Source organism: Fomitiporia mediterranea (assembly GCF_000271605.1).
Source record: "Fomitiporia mediterranea MF3/22 unplaced genomic scaffold FOMMEscaffold_18, whole genome shotgun sequence".
Taxonomy (NCBI): domain Eukaryota; kingdom Fungi; phylum Basidiomycota; class Agaricomycetes; order Hymenochaetales; family Hymenochaetaceae; genus Fomitiporia; species Fomitiporia mediterranea.
In genome coordinates, this window is record NW_006760403.1 from 44,962 (window position 1) to 64,621 (window position 19,660).

Below are 19,660 nucleotides of genomic sequence, written 5' to 3' on the forward strand. Positions count from 1 at the left end.
CCCTTCTACACTGACTGCCACCCTTACTGTCCTACCAGATTAGTAGTTACAAGCAGACCTAGCTTAATATATATAGACCTCTATCTAAGAGGCCTTTACTAACTATGTACCCTCAGCCCTCTTAGAACCTGTTCTAATTGTTCCAGAAGTTGTAACCTGTTCTAGAAAGAAAGTATATGTAGCCTGCCCTTCAGACTTTAATAGGTAGCACTTTAAGGACTTCTAGTACTAAGTTGAACTATATGTAGCTACTACTTTGACTAATCTATTCTCAGATCTTGATTGTGTCTTATTTGTCCTCTCCTTTATAAAGGAAGGTAATGTAGCCATCTGGGCCTAGAACTGGATTGAAGGACATTAGATTGGAAGCCTGATCCAACTTTGAAACAATGAGTTGTATTTGGAATTTATAAGACAGTTCTGTACTTCCTTTATTAATCTAAATAAGAAGTATAATGTACAGACTAAGCTTACATCTCTGTAACAAGGTAAACATTCTACTAATACCTTCTTTTAGGAGTTTAATATTGTTAACATGTCTTACAGACAATATAGTATTAGTAAACCAATAATACTAATTAGAGCAGAACAGATACATGTGTCAGATGCATGTATTAGATATGTAATACAAGACATGTATCAGATAAAAAAACATATTCTGGATAACTGAGACATACAGACAGACAAACAATATAAAAAGAACACTTTATCAACTAAATACATATCATTATCAGGGTCTACACCCTTATTACTTGTGTGATAACCTAAGAATACACATTCTAACAGGTTATGAGCCTTACACTCTCTGCTTAACACCTCATATTACTACTACAAGACTATGCTACACTTCTTTGCATTAATACTTTGCATCTATGATGGACTCTCCAAGTACCTACAATATGTATGTATTGAACAAAACTGTAACAAATCCATCTACATCCTCAGAGCAGACAAGTAGGACAAATCCCACTCACTACAAACCTGCTGATGTCCCTAAACACTTTAGACATAACATTGTACAACTAAAGAATGTATCTGGATTCAAAATATGGAAGTATTGGATTAACTCTGCTATTACAGCAACAGGCTATACATACTTGTTCACAAATGAACCAAAGCCTGAAGACATTGAGGTTGTGCACACAATTTATGCATCAATAATCAATAAAGTAGCAGATTATATAATGGCTAACTTTATGTATACCAGAATGTCAATTAAAACTCTTATGAGCGGATTAGAAGAATGCTTCAACCCTCATACAGTTATGTGTAAAGTATACAATGAGTCTTCACTATTTAAATGCAATGATCATGTTAAAAACTTTGGACAAACACTTGATAAGCTAGAGCAGATATATGTGCAGCTTGTAGCAGACAATTTAAAACCTACAGACACTACATATCGAGCAGCTATTTACACTGCAACTCCTTCTGAATATAGTGGTACTATTACAACTATGGAACAAGCTCGAGATATGTTTTACAACAGAAAACCTGAATCTGAGTATTAACCCATTAAGCTGCAAAGACTTATTACAGTACTATGTCAAGCATTTAACGATTTTCACATTAAAAATCCTCTACAATACAATAATAACAAGCCTACAATACATGGACAGGCAAATATGTTTTGTACAAAAGATAAAAAGTGCAGAAATAAAGGAATTAATAAAAATACAAGCAAACCAACTCTAGTATCAAAATACTATAATTGCAGCAACCCAGGGCACTACACATGTGATTGCTACACATCACTGTCCCAATCAACACTAGATGCCCAAGCCAAAAAGGTTAATCATTCAGCAAACACAGTAGAAGCAATAGAAGCAAAGCCTGTACTGGCAGCAACTACAGTGTGCATAAGCACATATATCAAACAGGTACCAGAAGTCGAAATGACAGAGATACTAGCCTCTCAGCAGGTAAATACTATTGCAAACACAAACACAAACAACCCATTTGTGAATTGGGTACATTATAATAATATTTTAGACAATAATAACACATTAATAAATAAATTTATCCCTAATACAATTGATATAATTGATTCCAGTACTACAATACATACTACACTGTATTATTTTCACCTCACAGATGTATGAAACGTATCCCTAGTAACAGTTACACTTGCAAACAAATTAACAGTAACTCTTACAAAGGCTAGAGATATGTGTATAGAGATTAAAAAGGGAAATTCAGGAGATACACACATTCCTGTAATAAATAAAATAACACTGAACAATGTTTATTATCATTCAGATTTAAACTTTTCACTTATAAGTCAAGCATTATTATGTAACAATGGTTTTGCATTCTTGTTCAAACAATCAGAATGCATTATTTATTATGAGCAACACAAAATAGGAATGATCAAACTCAAAAATAACCTATATGCATTAAGAAACACTCATTATATGAATTCCATGAGTAGAATCAGTGTTTACAATTTACATAAACGTCTTAGTCATATCAGTTATGATTATATTAAACATTTATTACAAAGTGATACAATGATATTATCCTAAAAGATAATAAACTTTAATGAAAAACAATGTGTTGATTGTATAAAAGCAAACATTGAACAGACAGCACAACTGAAAACAAGATCTTTGGAAATAAGTGCTAATTACAGCAATATAATTCATATGGATATAATAGGTCTAGTATCCTATGAAGGATATAAGAATATTTGATATCTATTAATGTTAGTTGATGATACAACATGTTGGGTATCTTTATTAAAGTTATAGATGAAGGACAACACTTACACACAATATGTTCAATGGAGTACAAACATATTTACACAATATGGAATACAAATAAAACAATTGCAAAGTAATAACAATACAGTATTCTGTAGTAAATACTTCCAAGAGTATTTAATTAGTCAAGGAACAAAATCCAGACTAACTGTTAAACATACACTACAACAGAACAGAGTAGCAGAACAGACATATAAAACAATATTTAAACAAATATGTGCCTCTATTACTTTGCAGAACATTCCTTTATGCCTATGGGCAGAAGCAGCTATGCTACAAGCATACATTCATAATAGAACTCCTCAGAGTGTGATAGGATACACAACTCCTTATTATAAACAATACAGACATAATGCTAGTATTGATAACATACATGAATTTGGTCAATACATAATAATACAAAGTGAAAACCCTTCTAAAATAACAGACAGAGGTTATTACAGACAATAGATAGGTTTTGACAATACAGTGAAACCTGTCAATAAGCATACTTGTAGTTTAGCATTTCCTCTCAATAAGCATGAAAAATTTGATCCACCAAGTTGGTAGGCAGGAAAATAGAGGTATATTAAGCATAAAGGACATTAAGCATTAAGCATTAAGGTGTGAGATTGAGAATATGCTTAATTAAAGGAAATTTTGGGTCATGTGACAGTGCAGATCATGACCTGGAGAGAGCCACTTTTTGTACAGGCCACCTCCATTTTGTAAAATAAATGCATAATGTAATGAAAACCACTATTAAAACTTATTTTTCATCATGTCTGAGGAGCTTGGATGTGCACAGAACCCAGATAGAACACTCAAGGATGCTAGTGAAATTGTTTTCACTTATTCTAGAGAAGCTTCCTCTGTCAATCTCTCAGCTCTGCTTCCAGATATCTATGCTTCCACTAGTATTCATCCACAAACAAGTACAGTCAATGATACATCTCTACCAAAGGATCCTGCCTATGGCAAAGCACTGAAGTTGAAGCATTAAAAGCTATGTGGAGGCTGTCCAATTACTTTCAAAGCTTAATACACTCTTTCAGAGTAAGATTAGTACTGAGTTTACTGAGGCTAGAGCACTTTTTCCAAAGCTTACAAGAAACCTATGTAAGAAAATAAATAGTTCTCTTGAACAGACTGATATTCAGTTGTTTTTTAAGTAGACAATGTATTATTGAGTTATGTACTACAAATAAGGAAATTTTATTACTTTACTTAAGCTACTGTCAACAAGCATAACCTCTTATTAAGTATGGCCTCACCTGTCCACAGTGGGTCATGCTTAATGACAGGTTTCACTGTAATTCCAAAGGCCATATTACTTGGCATTATAGGAAAATAACTATTGAATGAAACATACAATTCCTAGATACCAAACCTTTACAAATTGAAGAGGACTTGGAAGAAACCAAAGGAAACAAACTGGACATTGATGGAAATACAAATCCACCTAATCTAGTAGATCTAGACAATGAAAACAACCATCACAGCCAAGCACACAAAGGACAAACACACACCAAAACAGAATCTGGTGAGGGAGAACACTCTCAAGTGATAAAACGTCTTTAATACGTTTCTCCAGGACAAGCTGTTTTCAAGCAGTCTACTCAATCCAACAAATCCAATCAAGAATCTGACAGATTAATACTATTACAACACTCTAATTGAAAGCACAAAACTACAGAACGTTTAGGTAAAACAAATTTACCTAGAAAACACTCAAAAGGTTTATCATACATTGATGAAACAAATATTATGAGTTATCTTAATGAATTTAACAATCTACATACAGAAATAATGACAGATCCATTATTGTATAAAGAAACAATCAATAGAAGTGATTGTAAGCTTTAGAATAAAGCTATGGACAACAAAGTACAACAATTAATATGCTCTAATACATGGGAGACAGTATATCCTCCTAATAACACAAATGTTATTGGAACACAATTTGTATATAAAACAAAATGTCTAGCAGATAATTCTATCAAAAAATGAAAAGCTAGATTAGTTGTACAAGGAATATTTTAGTGAGATAGTGAAGATTATTATAATAATGATCTATTTGCACCCACTACACACATATCTTCAATAAGACTTGCAATTGCATGGGGATGTTTAAAGAACTACAAGATACATCAAATAGATGTTAAATCCACATACTTAAACAGAGAACTCAACAATGACAAAATAATATTTATTAAACCTCCACCAGGTAACTTAGTAAAGTTAAAACCTGGGCAAGTATTAAGATTGTACAAAGCATTATACAGATTGAAACAAGCTGGACAACATTGGTATAAAACTTTATACTGAATACTTAATACTATCAGCTTTATACAATCAGAACATGACTTTGCAGTATTCTATACAAAGAAGGACAAACAGACAGTTGCAATATTATTAATTCATATTAATGATATAACTATTGTTGTACAAAGTAATAATGTTATTAATATGATTAAAGAATCATTATGATTGTATATAGAAATTACAGACAGTAGTGAATTACATTAGTTACTAGGCATAGAAATCAAATGTAACAGAAACGAACGGACAATAATGATGAGACAAAGACATTATATTGAGAACATATTAACTCAATATAACTTACAAAACAAAAAGAATTTGCAAACACCTATGTAACCAAATACACTATTAGTAACAGACAATAATCTACTAGAAGATGAATGCACATTTATGTCCAAAATACTGTATATGAATATGGTTGGATCCTTGTAATATATAGTGGATTGTACATGACCAGACATAGTGTTTATAACATCTCTACTTGCAAAATACTTAAAATCCCCAAGCATGTTACAATATAATACTATAGTATATTGTATGCAATACTTAAAGGGAACCAAAGACAAATGGTTAATATTCAGACAAGGAAATCATGATTCCATAACTGGTTATACAGACACAGACAGTATAATGCAAGAAAATAATAAAGTAATATCCAGATACACATTCTTCTTAGGAGAATCACTTATATCTTAGTCAAGTAAAGGACAGAAATTAGTATCCTTATCTACATACAAAGCAGAATTAATAGTGCTATTGAACAGTATACAAGAAGCTATAGCATTACAATACCTAGCAGATGAGATACTACAGATCTCTGATGCACCTACAAATATTTATTACAATAACCAAGCAGTAATTAAATCTATAGAAGCAGACAAAACAAAGTACTCAACAAGAACAAAGCATATTAGCTTACAGCACAATTTTATTAAATGCTATGTTGAGGAACAACTTGTTAATATAAAGTATGTTCAAACAGACAACCAAAGGGCAGACATTCTGACTAAAGCATTGTATGTTCCAAAGATCAAACACCTTACAGACTTGCTAGGTCTTGTAAATGTTTGAAGGGGACTGTTAACATGTCTTACAGACAATATAGCATTAGTAAACCAATAATACTAATTAGAGCAGAACGGATACATGTGTTGGATGCATGTATTGGATACACAATACAAGACATGTATCAGATAAAAAACATATTCCGGATAACTGAGACATACAGACAGACAAACAATATAAAAAGAACACTTTATTAACTAAATACATATCATTATCAGGGTCTACACCCTCATTACTTGTGTAATAACCTAAGAATATGCATTCTAACAAATATCCTAGTCTAGAAAGTAGGATTTGTACTTAGGTTTAATAACATCCTTATTAGAATACTTGAAAAAGCTCTTTACCTAGAACTAGTTAATAAGATTCTTAGAATAATGTTAGAACTAATTACTTATACTAATTGGAAAACACACACTATTTCCTTCAACCAAGCTACAACTTGAATGTGTCAAGTCTGTGTAAAATACTTACACATACATTTGGCTCTAACAGTTCTAAGCCCTCAGATTGATCTGTCTATAATTTACAATTAATCTGTTCTAATAGACATTAGAGAAGTCTGAAAGTAAGGAGTATACTTTGTTTACAGAAAGTCAGGGCACTAAATTAAGGACTGTCTATAGAAGTAATAGTATATCTGTTAGGTTATTAGAGTAATAATGAGTAACAAGTAGGATTTGTAGTAAGAAGCCTTTTCTGTAAATCTGAAAGTCACCTCAAAACTCTTAGACCCTGACTATGTACCTTAGGATTTTGTACAGGCCTAACAGTAAATGTAGTACTAAAGGGTTATAACTTAAGTTTTTTAACAGCCACTTTTGATTCAATAGACACTATAGGATTAGAAGTAAATAAAGTAAGAAAAACAGAAAAAGTAGAAAAAGTAGAAAAAGTAGAAAAAGTAAATCAACAAAATTATTTATTAAAAAGAAAAAAGTTAAAAACAAAAGTAGATAGTTCTCTTATTTCTTCTGATTCTTTTGATTCTTCTCTTCACACTTTATCTAAGTCTAAATCTGTACAATCTAACTTACTACTTTTATGTTCTAAGAACTTAGAACATTCAGAACACTACTTAGCCCTATTTACTACTTAGTAGTTTGTCTATAGTATTAAGTAGGGATAGTCTCAGCTGAGTTCACAGTTAAGGACATAGGTCTGTCCTTGTTAAAAGAGAGAGGTTAATAAGGAAATGTTAGTATATATACTTACTCTCTTAGATGACAAGACTGTATAAGCTGTGTGTTCCCTTTAGAACAAGTAGTAATTTATTAGAGAACATTCTAGACATTAGCTCTAAGTCCCTGTCCTCTTGGCTCCCTTCTCAGAATCCTCTCAGATCTGAACAATAGCTCTAGTAGATAGTGAATATACTGGTTTGTATATTAATAAAGCTTTTGTGTAGGAATACTACCTCCTTACTTAATGTGTTCTACTTCTAATCCTAGTATATAATGTAGACAGAACCCTAAACTAGAATAGTCAGATTACTAAGTTTGTCCAACTATAGATGACTATTTAGGATTATAAGGAAAGTATTGAGTTTAGAGTCACCAACCTTAGAAAGATGAATGTCTTTATTAGATTCAAATAGCTTAAGACTCACAACCCTACTATTAACTGGTTAGAGTAGACACTTGTGTTTAATTAGTGTCCTAAGTCTTATAACTATCTTATACTACTGTTCTAAGTAAATACAGACACTTCTAATGTTACTAACAGTTCTGATAAAGGTGACTAGTTGTTCTTCTTTGACTAGGATAGATATGTGAACACATACTCTAGTCAAGATAGAACAATGTTAATCTAAAGAATATCTGAGATGGAACTAGTTTAGAACCCTCTTAGAACAACTCTACTCTAGAACACACATAGACTCAGCCTACCAGATTTTGTCTGAGAGTTCCCTAAAGTCTTTAGTAAAGAGGAATTTGACTAACTTTCTAAACATTACTCTTAGGACTATACAATTGAATTGACTAAGAGTTTCCAATCTAAGGATTGTAAGGTCTACTTACTTAATAGAGACAAGTAGGAGGTACTTGACAAGTTCCTTTAGGAAAATCTTCAGAATGGCTGGATCCAACCCTCAAAGTTCTTTATAGTCTCCTCTTTCTTCTTTGTCAAAAAGAAAGATAGAAAGCTTTACCTAGTTTAGAATTATTATTGTCTTAATAAGAGTACTGTTAAAAACAAGTACTTACTCCCTCTAATTCAGGAGCTCATTAATAAGACACATACATTTAGGGTTTTTACTAAGTTAGACATTTGATAAGAGTACAATAATATTTGGATCTAAGACAGAGATGAGTAGAAGACTGTGTTCTGAACCAATTGTAAATTGTATAAACTAACTATAATGTTCTTCAGACTAACTAACTTGTCTGTAACATTCTAGTCATTCATAAATTACATTCTTACAGATCTGATTGACTCAGAGTATGTTAGTGTGTATCTAAACAACATTCTAATCTTTACTCAGATAGTTAAGTATTATTACTAACTAATCTGAGTAGTTCTATAATAACTCTAAGGTAATAAACTGTTCCTTTAAGAAGTAAAGTGTTCTTTTGTACAAGAGTCAGTAGATTATTTAAGCTTTGTAATTAGTAGAGGAGAGGTCTGTATAGATCTAGCAAAGGTAACTGTAGTTTGGAACTGGTTACAACCTTAGAACCTGAAACAGGTCTAAGTATTTCTTAGGTTTGTAAACTACTACTAACACTTTATTTAAGGCTTTAGTACTATTGTCTAGCCCCTTCACAATCTTACTAGTAAAGATGTTCCTTAGTAATAGAGGGATCAGTAACAGTCTGTGTTTGAGTCTCTCAAGTAGGCTATTACTAGTAAGCCTGTATTAGTAGTTCTAATAGTTGTAAACAAGTTCTGAGTCAAAGTTAACTCTTTCAACTTTGTAAATAGAGTAGTACTGTCTTAGTTCATTAACAGAAAGTAGTGTCTAATAGTGTTCTAATCAGAATCCCTCTCTATAATAGAACAGAACTACTCTATCTATAATAAGGAACTCTTTACAATTGTCTGTTCCTTAGAGGAGTAGTGTTAATATCTCCTTAGTATTATATAGAAGTTTAAGATTTAGAGTAATCACCTTAATCTCTAGTACTTCCAGGCACCTTAGAAGCTTAACTACTGTCAGGCCTACTAGATGTTAGAACTGTAAGACTATGACTTTGTACTAACTTACAAACCTGGAACACAAATGACAAAAGCTAATTTACTCTTAAGACAAGTAAGTTATAAAAGGGAGGAGAATAATAACAAAAATCTTGTTCTCCTAGACAATTCCTGTTTTGTGTCTAAGACAATTGAAGAGATCTGACTTGAATCCAAGAATGTTGACTTTGTCACTTACATACAGTAAGCTCTAAGACACACACAGGACTAGGTTGTAGTAAAGTAGTTAGAGAAGTAGACTAGAAACTAGAAGGAGGATAAGGATAGACAGGTTTACTAGAAAGGCTGACTGTACATTCTGAAGGATTAGAAGCTGTAAGAGGACATTGTCTAAGCTTATTACAACAATCTAACTGTAGAACATTTAGACTGACACAAAATGTAGGAACTTATTACTTAGAACTACTAGTAGTTAGGAATGTAGAGGGAAATCCTAAAGTACATAACTAGTTACAATACATACTAACAGACTAAGACCTACTAGACAAGGGTTTAGACTCTCTTACATCTGTATTAGATTCTAGATCACTCTTAGGAAGAAGTCTTAGTAGACCTGATTAGTAAGCTACCTAAGTCTTAAGGTTACAACACTATCTGTATAATTGTTAACTGATTCTCTAAGCAAGTCTATACAGTTCTGACCTAAACAGAACTTACTTCTGAAGGTATAGTGTACATTTATTAGAATCATGTCTTCTAGTTGTACAAACTCTCTCAGAAGCTTATTCACAATTGTAGACTACAATTTGAGTCAAAATTCATACAGGACTTGTACACACTTCTTAGAATTTAAGGGAACCCTTCTACTATATATTACTTATAGACTGATAGTCAAACTAAGTAAGTCAATCAGAAGATCAAACTCTATCTCTAGATGTTCATTAATTATTAGTAGTCAGACTAGTCTGAATAGTTAACTCTAACAGAATTCATACATAATAACTAGTAACACTCTATAACAGGATAGTCTCTGTTCTTCCTTAATTACAGAAGACATTCATACTAGAGGACAGTTCTAAACTAGAACAGTAGTTCCAAATCTGTGACAGACTTTGTAGAATGGATACACAAGACTAGGAAGGATGTATAAGCTCTTTTAGAGAAGGTAGTATAGGTTATAAAGTAGAACTATAATTGGAAGAGATCTACAGTCAAGGATTACCAGTCTAGTAACAAAGTTATACTAGAAGCTACTAATCTGACTATGAATCACTTAATAAAGAAGTTGGACAACAAGTACTTTAAACCCTTTGTCATTAAAAAGAAGGTTAGTACCTCTGTCTATAAACTCTAACTTCTGACAATATGAAAGTACATACACTCAGTGTTTAACAAGGTTCTATTGTCTCAGTACTATAATCCAAGTTTTCCTTTGTAACAAAGACCCTTACTGTCTCTACCAGAACTCATCAGTTCTGAACTAGAATACAAAGTAGAGTATGTAGTAGATACTAAGCTAGTGTGTAGAAAGCTCAAGTTCCTTGTTTACTAGAAAGGGTACCTAGTTGAAGAGCACACTTAGGAACCTGTTAAGAACCTTACCCATACTCTTAAGACAATCTGAGACTTCTATTAGCTTCATCCTAGTACTCTACACAAACTCAGCCTTGTGGATTTCCAAGCCCTACCATTCTGACCTATACTTAAGCTACTGACTGAGTCTAATGTTCACTAATTAGGACAATTGGTTTTAGAGGGAGGGTAATGTTACAGTTCTCTACTCTTACACTCTCAGTTCTGAGGGTTCTACACCCTTCTATACTGGAACTCAGGACTTCTGTCTCTCAGAGGTACTGTTTATAGACTATATGTATACTAACTCTTACTACTACCCCTCCTTACTTCATCATTCTGTTCCTTTGACTACCCTTTCATTCTTTGTTCATTCTATAGTCTCTTACCCTTTGTCTATCCCTTCATTCTTTGTACCTTTATCTTTGATCTTCCTTTCTTTTATTCTTTGTAGCTCATTATTCTTAGTAGCTCATATTCCCTGAGTACTCTTGTATAGTTTAGTATATATAAGTGTATGAGATCAGACTAGTCTAATAGTCTTAATCTTGTCTACTCTAGATAGTCCTGTACTCTTAGACTCACTCTATATACTCTACTCTTGTCTCACTCTCTCTCTACATCTGTTCTGCAAGTTCTGACTATGATCTAGTACTTGCATTCTGTATTTCTGTTGTGTAGAATAGTTATAGCCTGGGTCCTCTTACTGAGCCTTCAGGTCCCCTCTATACTGTTGCTGACATATAGTGTAAGAATGTAATACTTAGACTTACAAAAAGACTTTGTACAAAATTACATTCAAAATAAGACTATTAATGTAAAACATATTTGGACAGAAAACCAAGTGGCAGACATTTTAACAAAAGTACTCTATGTTCCACAAATCAAGCATCTAATTAAAATACTAAACCTTAGACAGAATAATTAGAGCTTGAAGGGGAGTGTTAAGACTACAATATTAAGCAACATATCATATTTGGACAATTTGGAAAAGGTAGCAGACACACTAATTTACACATGGATACAAACTAGCATCACTCACATGACTCCTTATGCTTATTACACAAAGTAGTGCATGTACCATAGTATAAAAGCAAGGGCATTGTGCCCTGTAATATCATCAATTATTAAGAGTCCCCTACATCTAGTGTAAACTCTCTACTGTTCGTTTAACATTTGGGCTAGGCTCTAAAGATAAATAATTGTTGATAATACAATTATCAGTTAACTTACTGGCTTTCACTACCACAGCCAGGAGTGCAACTAAGAAAACATTATAGTAGTTGACTTGGAATAAGGGTACTAGAGTCTTGAACTCACGTCCTTCTGAGACCACAACAGTAATCATTGCACACATTTCAATGTGTCCGTTTAAATTTATTAAACAGCCTGTTGGAAAGAGGGGCACATTCACCACTTTGGCAAATGTCAAACTGCTGTTCTACATGTGTATAGTGATCGGCACAGACCAGAAGCAGATTCGAGAAATTTTGCCGTTAGGTACAATCCTGGAGCAAAGACAGCCTATTTGAAGAGGGCAAAGGTGTCAGATTGTTGGTCCCAGTGTTGACAGATGTTTTACACACCAGGGCGAGAGCTATGATCAAGAGTAGTGCTGTTCTAGTGCATCCCCAGACAGCATATGCTCGAGTGTACAGGATAACTAAACCATAAGATCGCGGGCAGCAACGAGGATATTATGGATTTGTAGCTTACACCCTCCTATTATATACTCAGCAGTTACAAAGCCTGTGAAAATTAGTCAATAATTCGTGAAAAATATCCTAATTAGACCTTGGCATACTCGCGAACACCCGAAAGGCAGTAACACAGTTCTGATGTGAATGTTATATCAATTATCCAAGATAATGTTTTCTATACCCACTTGGGAATTAGCACGCGTATTAAATGAGACCAACACTGGAAGTGCAATCGTCAGACCCATGGGCTTGTTAGGCATAGCATTTACTCCATACGATGGACTATGCCAGAAACCGCTATAAACGGAGCATATCGATTCAGTAAGAAAAGGATTTTGAACGGGGAAGTGCGTGACGGCCAGATGAGCTCCTTCTCTCTGCCAAATGTCAGCAAGTAGTCGTATGTCTAAAATATTTTACTCAAAACACAGTATGATATAGAGTGAGGAACGTACCAAGACTGTGATCGTTGCAACTTCAAATTTTTCACTGCACATCAGCAAAAGGTAACAGGATCAGCAATGTAGAAAGTAACAAACCTATTGTAATCTATACACCCGGCCAATAAGTAGATAATAGAAAGTAGTCTGTCTGGTTACATACTCTTGCTATATAGACATTGTTAGCAAAAGAGACGATTTCACTTGGGTCAAGAGCTGCCATCGATTGCAGGGCAAGTGATGCCCGCCAGCTAGAGTTTTGAGTATGTGTTGTACTTTTAATATCACCTACGGGCACATATAAAGAGCCCTATCTGATATTCCATTTCACGAATCAGGATATGACACTTTTGATTCTTGATAGCATCTGGAAATCAATTCATGTCTGATCCGTCTTGTACAAGACGTGGGTTAGCATTTGCATATGGTGATTTCATTTAAAGAAGGCTTGATGGTATCAACAGTCTACTGTTCGCAAGTACACCAGTCCCGATTGATGCTTGTATAGGTGAGTAAGATAAGGAAGCTCAAGACCATTTTTCAATTTTTTGCGCTTCAGTTCGATCATGTGACTTTTCGATTCGTTTCCGGCCGAGTTCTCCGGTTATCGTGAATCGAGAACATGGTGAAGTACTTCTTGAAAGGATGACAAATAAGGCTCAATTACATTTCCCCAAAATTAGCTCCTAGTACATGACAATTCAATGTAAAGTGGTACATAGCTTGACTTCATGACTAATTTGCGCTTGAAAAAAAGAAGTGCTGAAGAAAACAGTTGTCGTAAAAGAGAAAACGAGTGTTTTAGAGAAAATGAAAGAGGAGCAAAAAAGACTGTGGTTTTTTAAGAGATAGTGACCCTCTGTGGGAGTTGCTCAGGAGAACTCTTGGGGAACGTAACGGTTAGTAGGCCGTTCTCCAAAGACGCTTTGATATCAGATGGCTGTGAGGATTAGAATTAGCACATGTTCTCCCATCTAAAAAAACTTTGATGTAAACCTACCTGAGTACCAGTCGGGAGCGGCAGAGTCCGTTCGAAGCGTCCCGTACGCCTCTCACGATGAATGAAGCCTTTCTCATCGACATCCCTGTAGCCCGCCTCGCCCGAAACGACGAGACGACCCTTCGAGACGTCAATCGAGATATTCTCCTTTGTCATCCCCGGCAACTCGAACCAGACTGTTACAACGTTCGCCTCGGGTGCCTCGTGAATATCAACGCGCGGTTGGAATCCGCGAGACATGGTGCGCTGTTGTTGTTGTCCATTACGAGGCACGACCTGGCGTTCTGACGACGTACGATCGAACACATCGTCGAAGAAGCGTTGGAAGTCGTTGAGAGAGAAGAAGGGCTCGTAGAAGGAGAGGGAGGACATGGTTATTAGTGAAGAGTTAGCGACTTGGAGTAGAGTAGAGGTGAAGGTATTCGCGTCAAAGTCTGCTTTGAATTATCTTTGAGGGGCACAGTCGTGAAAAGCCCACCTCTTTTATACACTCATGCTAAGAACTCTCCAGAAAGCAAGCTAAGATTAGCTCTATCCTCTAAGAAATTTCTCGAAAGTAATAGTTCCCAGAACGGAAAGTGTACCATTGTTTACGCGTATTTGGCAGGAGCTTCATTTTCTGGACGTTTCTTGAATAGTTGACCCTATGTACATTCAACACGTAAAGCAGCTTCATCGTTCTATAGTATGATTATTCGGAGTTACAATGCCTAATTAACAAAGTCATAGACTGAACGTAACGTAACTTGATATTGTCATCGTCTCGCACATTCTAGGCTGCAGGCTTAATGGCTTCGACCACCGTAGTATCTGTTGCATACGAATGCGCGAGGGAATTTGTATCACTTCCATCTTCATTCCGAGGGAGCTCCTTTGACACATGAACGAAAGAGCCGGTCTCTGCCTCCGATGAAACATCTAGCTGGTCGGCATGACCGACCGACGACTTGTTGTCACCATCAAATAATGCGGCGGTTTGTTCGAGACTGAGGCCCTTCGTCTCAACGATGAAGAAGCAGCAGTATACAAGCTCAAATGCCAACCATACACAATAGACGATCTATAAAGTACAGTTCGACACGTAATCAGTTATTCATCGAGGAGGCCGAAGACATAAATTACTAACATAATATTTCCAACCAAGTGCCTAAAGACGATTAAGAGCCAGAGTTAGATACCGCATAGTCACATAAATACAAGGGAACTTACGCCAAGGGCTACCGGATTGACATATTGGTTGAAAATCAGGGAGAGCGTTACGGTAAGGGTGTATATGGCCATTCCCTTTGCCCGAATCGCGAACGGTAGAATTTCAATGGAGTAGGATACAACGAGAGGTGTAAACGCCAAGCTATAATGCGGATTTAGTTTAGTAATTAGAATAAGTGGGGTCGAAGTAACTCACTCATAAGCAGCATAGAACAAGAAAATGCTCGCAATGACAGCATGTGCAGCTGCAGAACTTCTGGTCTCCGCAAACATTGCAGAACATACTGTCTGCATCATGAAGAATGCCAACATTCCAGCGCATGAAGTGATAAACAGAAAGCGTCTACCCAATCGGTCGACGAGAAATGCCGCGCCAACAGAGATAAAGAGGTTCCATATTTGCAAGAGACCATTAATGAGTAACTGCATCGTCGGGTCCGTGATACCAATCGTTTCGAAGACTTCGCTAAGATAGTATGATACAAGCCCATTACCAGACCACTGAGAGAAGAACCCAAGAGCGACCAGAATAAAAAGACGCCGTCTGTTGCCTGGGACGTGCACGAAAGAGGACCAGCCGACGTTCGCCTTGGCGGCATCGCAATCATCAGCGATAGCTGTCTTTATCGTTTCAAGCTCATGCACCACAAGTGGGTCTTGTCTAGAAGTAAGTATACGTAAGTGCACTGATTCGGATAAGTAAGGCAAATGCTCAACTGATTTCCATCGGCATGGTAACGTGCTAGAACTTGCAGAGCTCGAGACTCTTGACCCTTACAGACTAACCAACGCGGAGACTCTGGGGCTGACCACATCAACAAGACCTGTGCTGCTGATGGAATTCCTTGTACAAGCGATGGAAGACGCCAGGCCCATGAACTATGAAGCTTCACACAACCGAATGTGGCCCACGCTGCGCTGTGTGTTGCAGGAAGGCGCAGTAGTTTGTGTGAGTAGAGCGGAAGCGGCCAATGAGACCATGCGACGGCTGAAATATGACTTACGCAATAGAACCCGAATACCACATACAGTTATACAGAGACGTTAAAATTGCGCGGTGTGGTGGGTAGGCGATCTCTGATACAAGCATTGGAGCGGCGTTGGCAGCTATCGTCGTTCCAAATCCAACGAGGAACCTTGATGAATGATTAATATGTCGGAGGTAGATCAGCCATCTATTCCATGTATATCGAAACTATCCTCCTTACCGGGCGCCAATGAACATAGAGACGGAAGATGAAAAAGTCTGGAGAAGTGTCGCTCCCCAGAGTATCGTTGCTCCTAACAAAATACTGGGTCTACGCCCGATCTCGTCGGAGAGGTACGGAGCGAAGGGAAGAGCACCAAGAGAACCAATGTTCTAGTGAAGCGCATGGTTTCAATGAGAGCCACTTCATAATTGTCCATGGAGAATCAATATGCTAACCTGAATGGCGTTGAGCAGCCCGAGCATGCTTCCCGTTGGGTGATTGAAGTCTTCCTCCCATTGTTCTAGAGATTGCAATCCGTTCATCATACTCCCGTCGAAACCATTCGAAGACGAAGTGATGAGGCTGACATATGCGACAGAAGGGTTAGCGCCGATGCTGTATGAATCCTGTCCTTTTCAAGCTTACAAGAGGAAAATCCAGGCATTTAGGCAAATAAGCCTGGGTTGAAGTCAAATCATCAGCCATTCATCACGCAAACCAACTGCACCGGAACACACCTCCGGTTGTTATAAAATTTCCGCCCTGGATCCAGGAGTTCCTTCCAAGTATCTTTGTCATTGGCGACGAGAGCTGCTCCTGCGCCCATCTTTGGTAGACAACGATCTTAAGGCAACAAATGATGAATGAGGCAGAATCCGTGTGTATCCACCGATAACGTAGACAGAAACGAGTGTGTTCGTGAAAGGAGCGGGCTTTGGGCAGCGTATGTCGACGCGATTGTGGTAATTAGGAGAAAATGAGAAAACCAGCTAGCATCGAGGCGAATTTTATAAGTGGCTGGGACTGCGGCTGACACGTTGGCGAACAAGCGCTAACCTAGAAGCACAATGACGATCCAGTGAACAACGATCGGCGTGTTCATTTGGCGAGCATAAAGAAAAACTCTGTGGAGAGGAATTGCAGATAGCAAATTTACGTTTTATTTTGTTTTGACTGTAGCCCTGAGAAACACGACAGGAAAGATGACTTGTTACTGATGCGTTTTACTAGGTAGCCCCAGATTTGTCGTTTGTAAAGTATCTATAGAGTAAAATTGAATCAAAGGTTTCTTCTGAGCATTTCTTCCAGGAACTTATAAAGCTTCAAAACGTCAGTGGTGGTTCATCTGATTAGCAGCGCAACAGACGAGATATCGCAGAACGAAAGAAGTGACAGAACGATCGTGTATTGAGAAACTTGCGGCTGGCGATGTTCGACACGACATGCTTTGTGCACAACGCCGCGGTACGTAGCTTAGAACTTGTCCCGTAAAACGATGGTAGATGTAAGGTGCAGGACGTCCTTGAAGAACAGTGAAACTGTCGAAATGACTACACACCAAGGTGCTTACGTAATAAAACCATAGTGTGTTTTACACCTTAGTATAAAGCAAAATCTCAGAGTAAAGACAATTGCAATTCCATCAAGCAAAGTGAATTCCAACCATTCCTAGTAATGTTACAATAAGAAAATCAAGTGAGAAAACCACAGCACCCAGGATTCCCGCGTGGTCCCCCACCGTAGTAGAGAAAGTATAAACCCGACATAGGGTGTCACATCAGTCACAGCACAGCCACTTACCCTTTTAGGAAGGACCCTTTGGCAAAAATTGAGCCGTGGACATTGACCTTTTTTTAAACATACAAAAAAGGTCTTAGAAATGTTTTGTATAGCTTTTATTAGTACTACAAATTAACAATATATTGATAATACTTGGTTGTATCTTGAATATTTATCATTAGAGCAAGTATTTATTGTAAGCCTCTGACTCTTATAACAAATAGACGAAAATGCTGACCAATATTATATTGGTAATAATTAGTAAGACGCTATATATGGTAATGTTATATAATATTAGTTTTGCCGAAGCGGCAAAAATCCGAGAAATTTTTTTGAAATTTTCACTAAATTGCATTTCTGTGCATTTGGCAATTTTTTTTAAAAAAATTTTTTGGAAATAAGTCACTCAAATCTCAATATTTTTAAAAATTAAAAACATTCTTTTGTAGGTTAGAGTAAGCTTAATCTATCTATGCAGCTCAAATCTGCATTTTTGGGATACTGAGTGTTGTATTTCGCCATCATTGTTTGCATCCCAATTGGGTTAGGCTGCCGCGTCACACTATGTCGGGTTTATACTTTCTCTACCTTACTATACCATGATCCCTCTTTGCCAATTTTTTATTCCTCCACAACCACTTAATATTTTGACTTGAAAATTTGCATATATGTATATCAGAGCATAAGATATAGTTTGAACCAAAGTAAAACTGATATCCACAGCCATAGGACTCAGAAAACACCGCATCCCGTCCGATCTGCGCAGTTAACCTGAGTGCTGCCCAGTTACTATACCATGATCCCTCTTTGCTAACAATCCCTCTTTGCCAATTTGCATTTACACACAAAACACAACACCTAATACTCTACAAAAATTCATGGGAGTGTATTTTTACTATTTAAAACACAATATCTCTTTTTTTCTACAAAAAAATTGATAGAGGAATTAAAAACCTGTGAATACTGCTATTTCCACTGGTTGCAACCCTTATAATTAGCAGTTTTAATTTTTCTAATCAAGTTAATAAGTTGATATTACTACACATGTATATAATTTATACACAAGTACTTATATTATTTTTTCTTGAGAGATTTAATGGTGGTTGTAAATTAAAATTGAGTAAAGATTGTTTTGAGAGTGACAAAAGTGACAGATTCCCAGAGCTTGTGCTGTGTCTTGCCAGAGCCAAATTTCTGTGACAGAATGTGACAAAATTGGCAAAGAGGGATCGCATCCCTCTACAGCTCATAAAAAATCGTAAAAACTATTTTGAAAAGATAAATTGCTTTACAGCTAGTTTTTGCACATGTGAAGAGTACAACTCAACTTATTTCTGTTGAATAATTTGTGAAGGGATGCTAGCTGCGGGGCAGTGCTGTGGCCACTTTAAATTCCAATTACAAATTGAAGTGAAGAGAATAAATTGCAAGACTAAGGTACACATTATGAGTGGTAATGTTTGGTTCTGCGAGAGACAAGCAAGCGAGTCTCTGTTCCTACTTATTCTAATCCCTGAGAGAGACGGATGGAAAGAGGGTTGGGGTCGTAGTGTGTTATATAAAATATGAGATCAGAAAAATGAACAGGAAAACGAAGGAACGTGTGCGGACCGGATCAATGGCCTAAGGATAAAGAACAAAGAGAAAACATGGAGAAAGCAGGGAAATGCGAAATGCATAACGATAAAGCTTAAGGTACGTGTGACTAGATGTGAGAGGAGGG

General features: G+C 36.3%; 3 protein-coding genes across 3 annotated transcripts; all 3 read right to left on the reverse strand.

The window, feature by feature from the left end:
- Positions 1-12,742: 12,742 nt before the first annotated feature.
- FOMMEDRAFT_162136 (uncharacterized protein) lies at positions 12,743-13,201 on the reverse strand (the record flags this gene model as incomplete). Its single annotated transcript, XM_007271612.1, has 5 exons — positions 12,743-12,758; positions 12,815-12,915; positions 12,994-13,013; positions 13,078-13,087; positions 13,142-13,201. 5 exons carry the CDS (start codon positions 13,199-13,201, stop codon positions 12,743-12,745), a joined length of 207 nt encoding a protein of 68 aa, XP_007271674.1.
- A 618-nt stretch (positions 13,202-13,819) lies between these two features.
- Positions 13,820-14,350, reverse strand: FOMMEDRAFT_97904 (small heat shock protein; the record flags this gene model as incomplete). The annotated part of the gene is made up of 2 exons (XM_007271613.1): positions 13,820-13,918; positions 13,979-14,350. 2 exons carry the CDS (start codon positions 14,348-14,350, stop codon positions 13,820-13,822), a joined length of 471 nt encoding a protein of 156 aa, XP_007271675.1.
- A 400-nt stretch (positions 14,351-14,750) lies between these two features.
- Positions 14,751-16,984, reverse strand: FOMMEDRAFT_114517 (hexose transporter; the record flags this gene model as incomplete). Its single annotated transcript, XM_007271614.1, has 10 exons — positions 14,751-15,038; positions 15,105-15,125; positions 15,188-15,329; positions 15,384-15,848; positions 15,905-16,105; positions 16,192-16,323; positions 16,396-16,547; positions 16,614-16,740; positions 16,804-16,836; positions 16,896-16,984. 10 exons carry the CDS (start codon positions 16,982-16,984, stop codon positions 14,751-14,753), a joined length of 1,650 nt encoding a protein of 549 aa, XP_007271676.1.
- Positions 16,985-19,660: the final 2,676 nt, after the last annotated feature.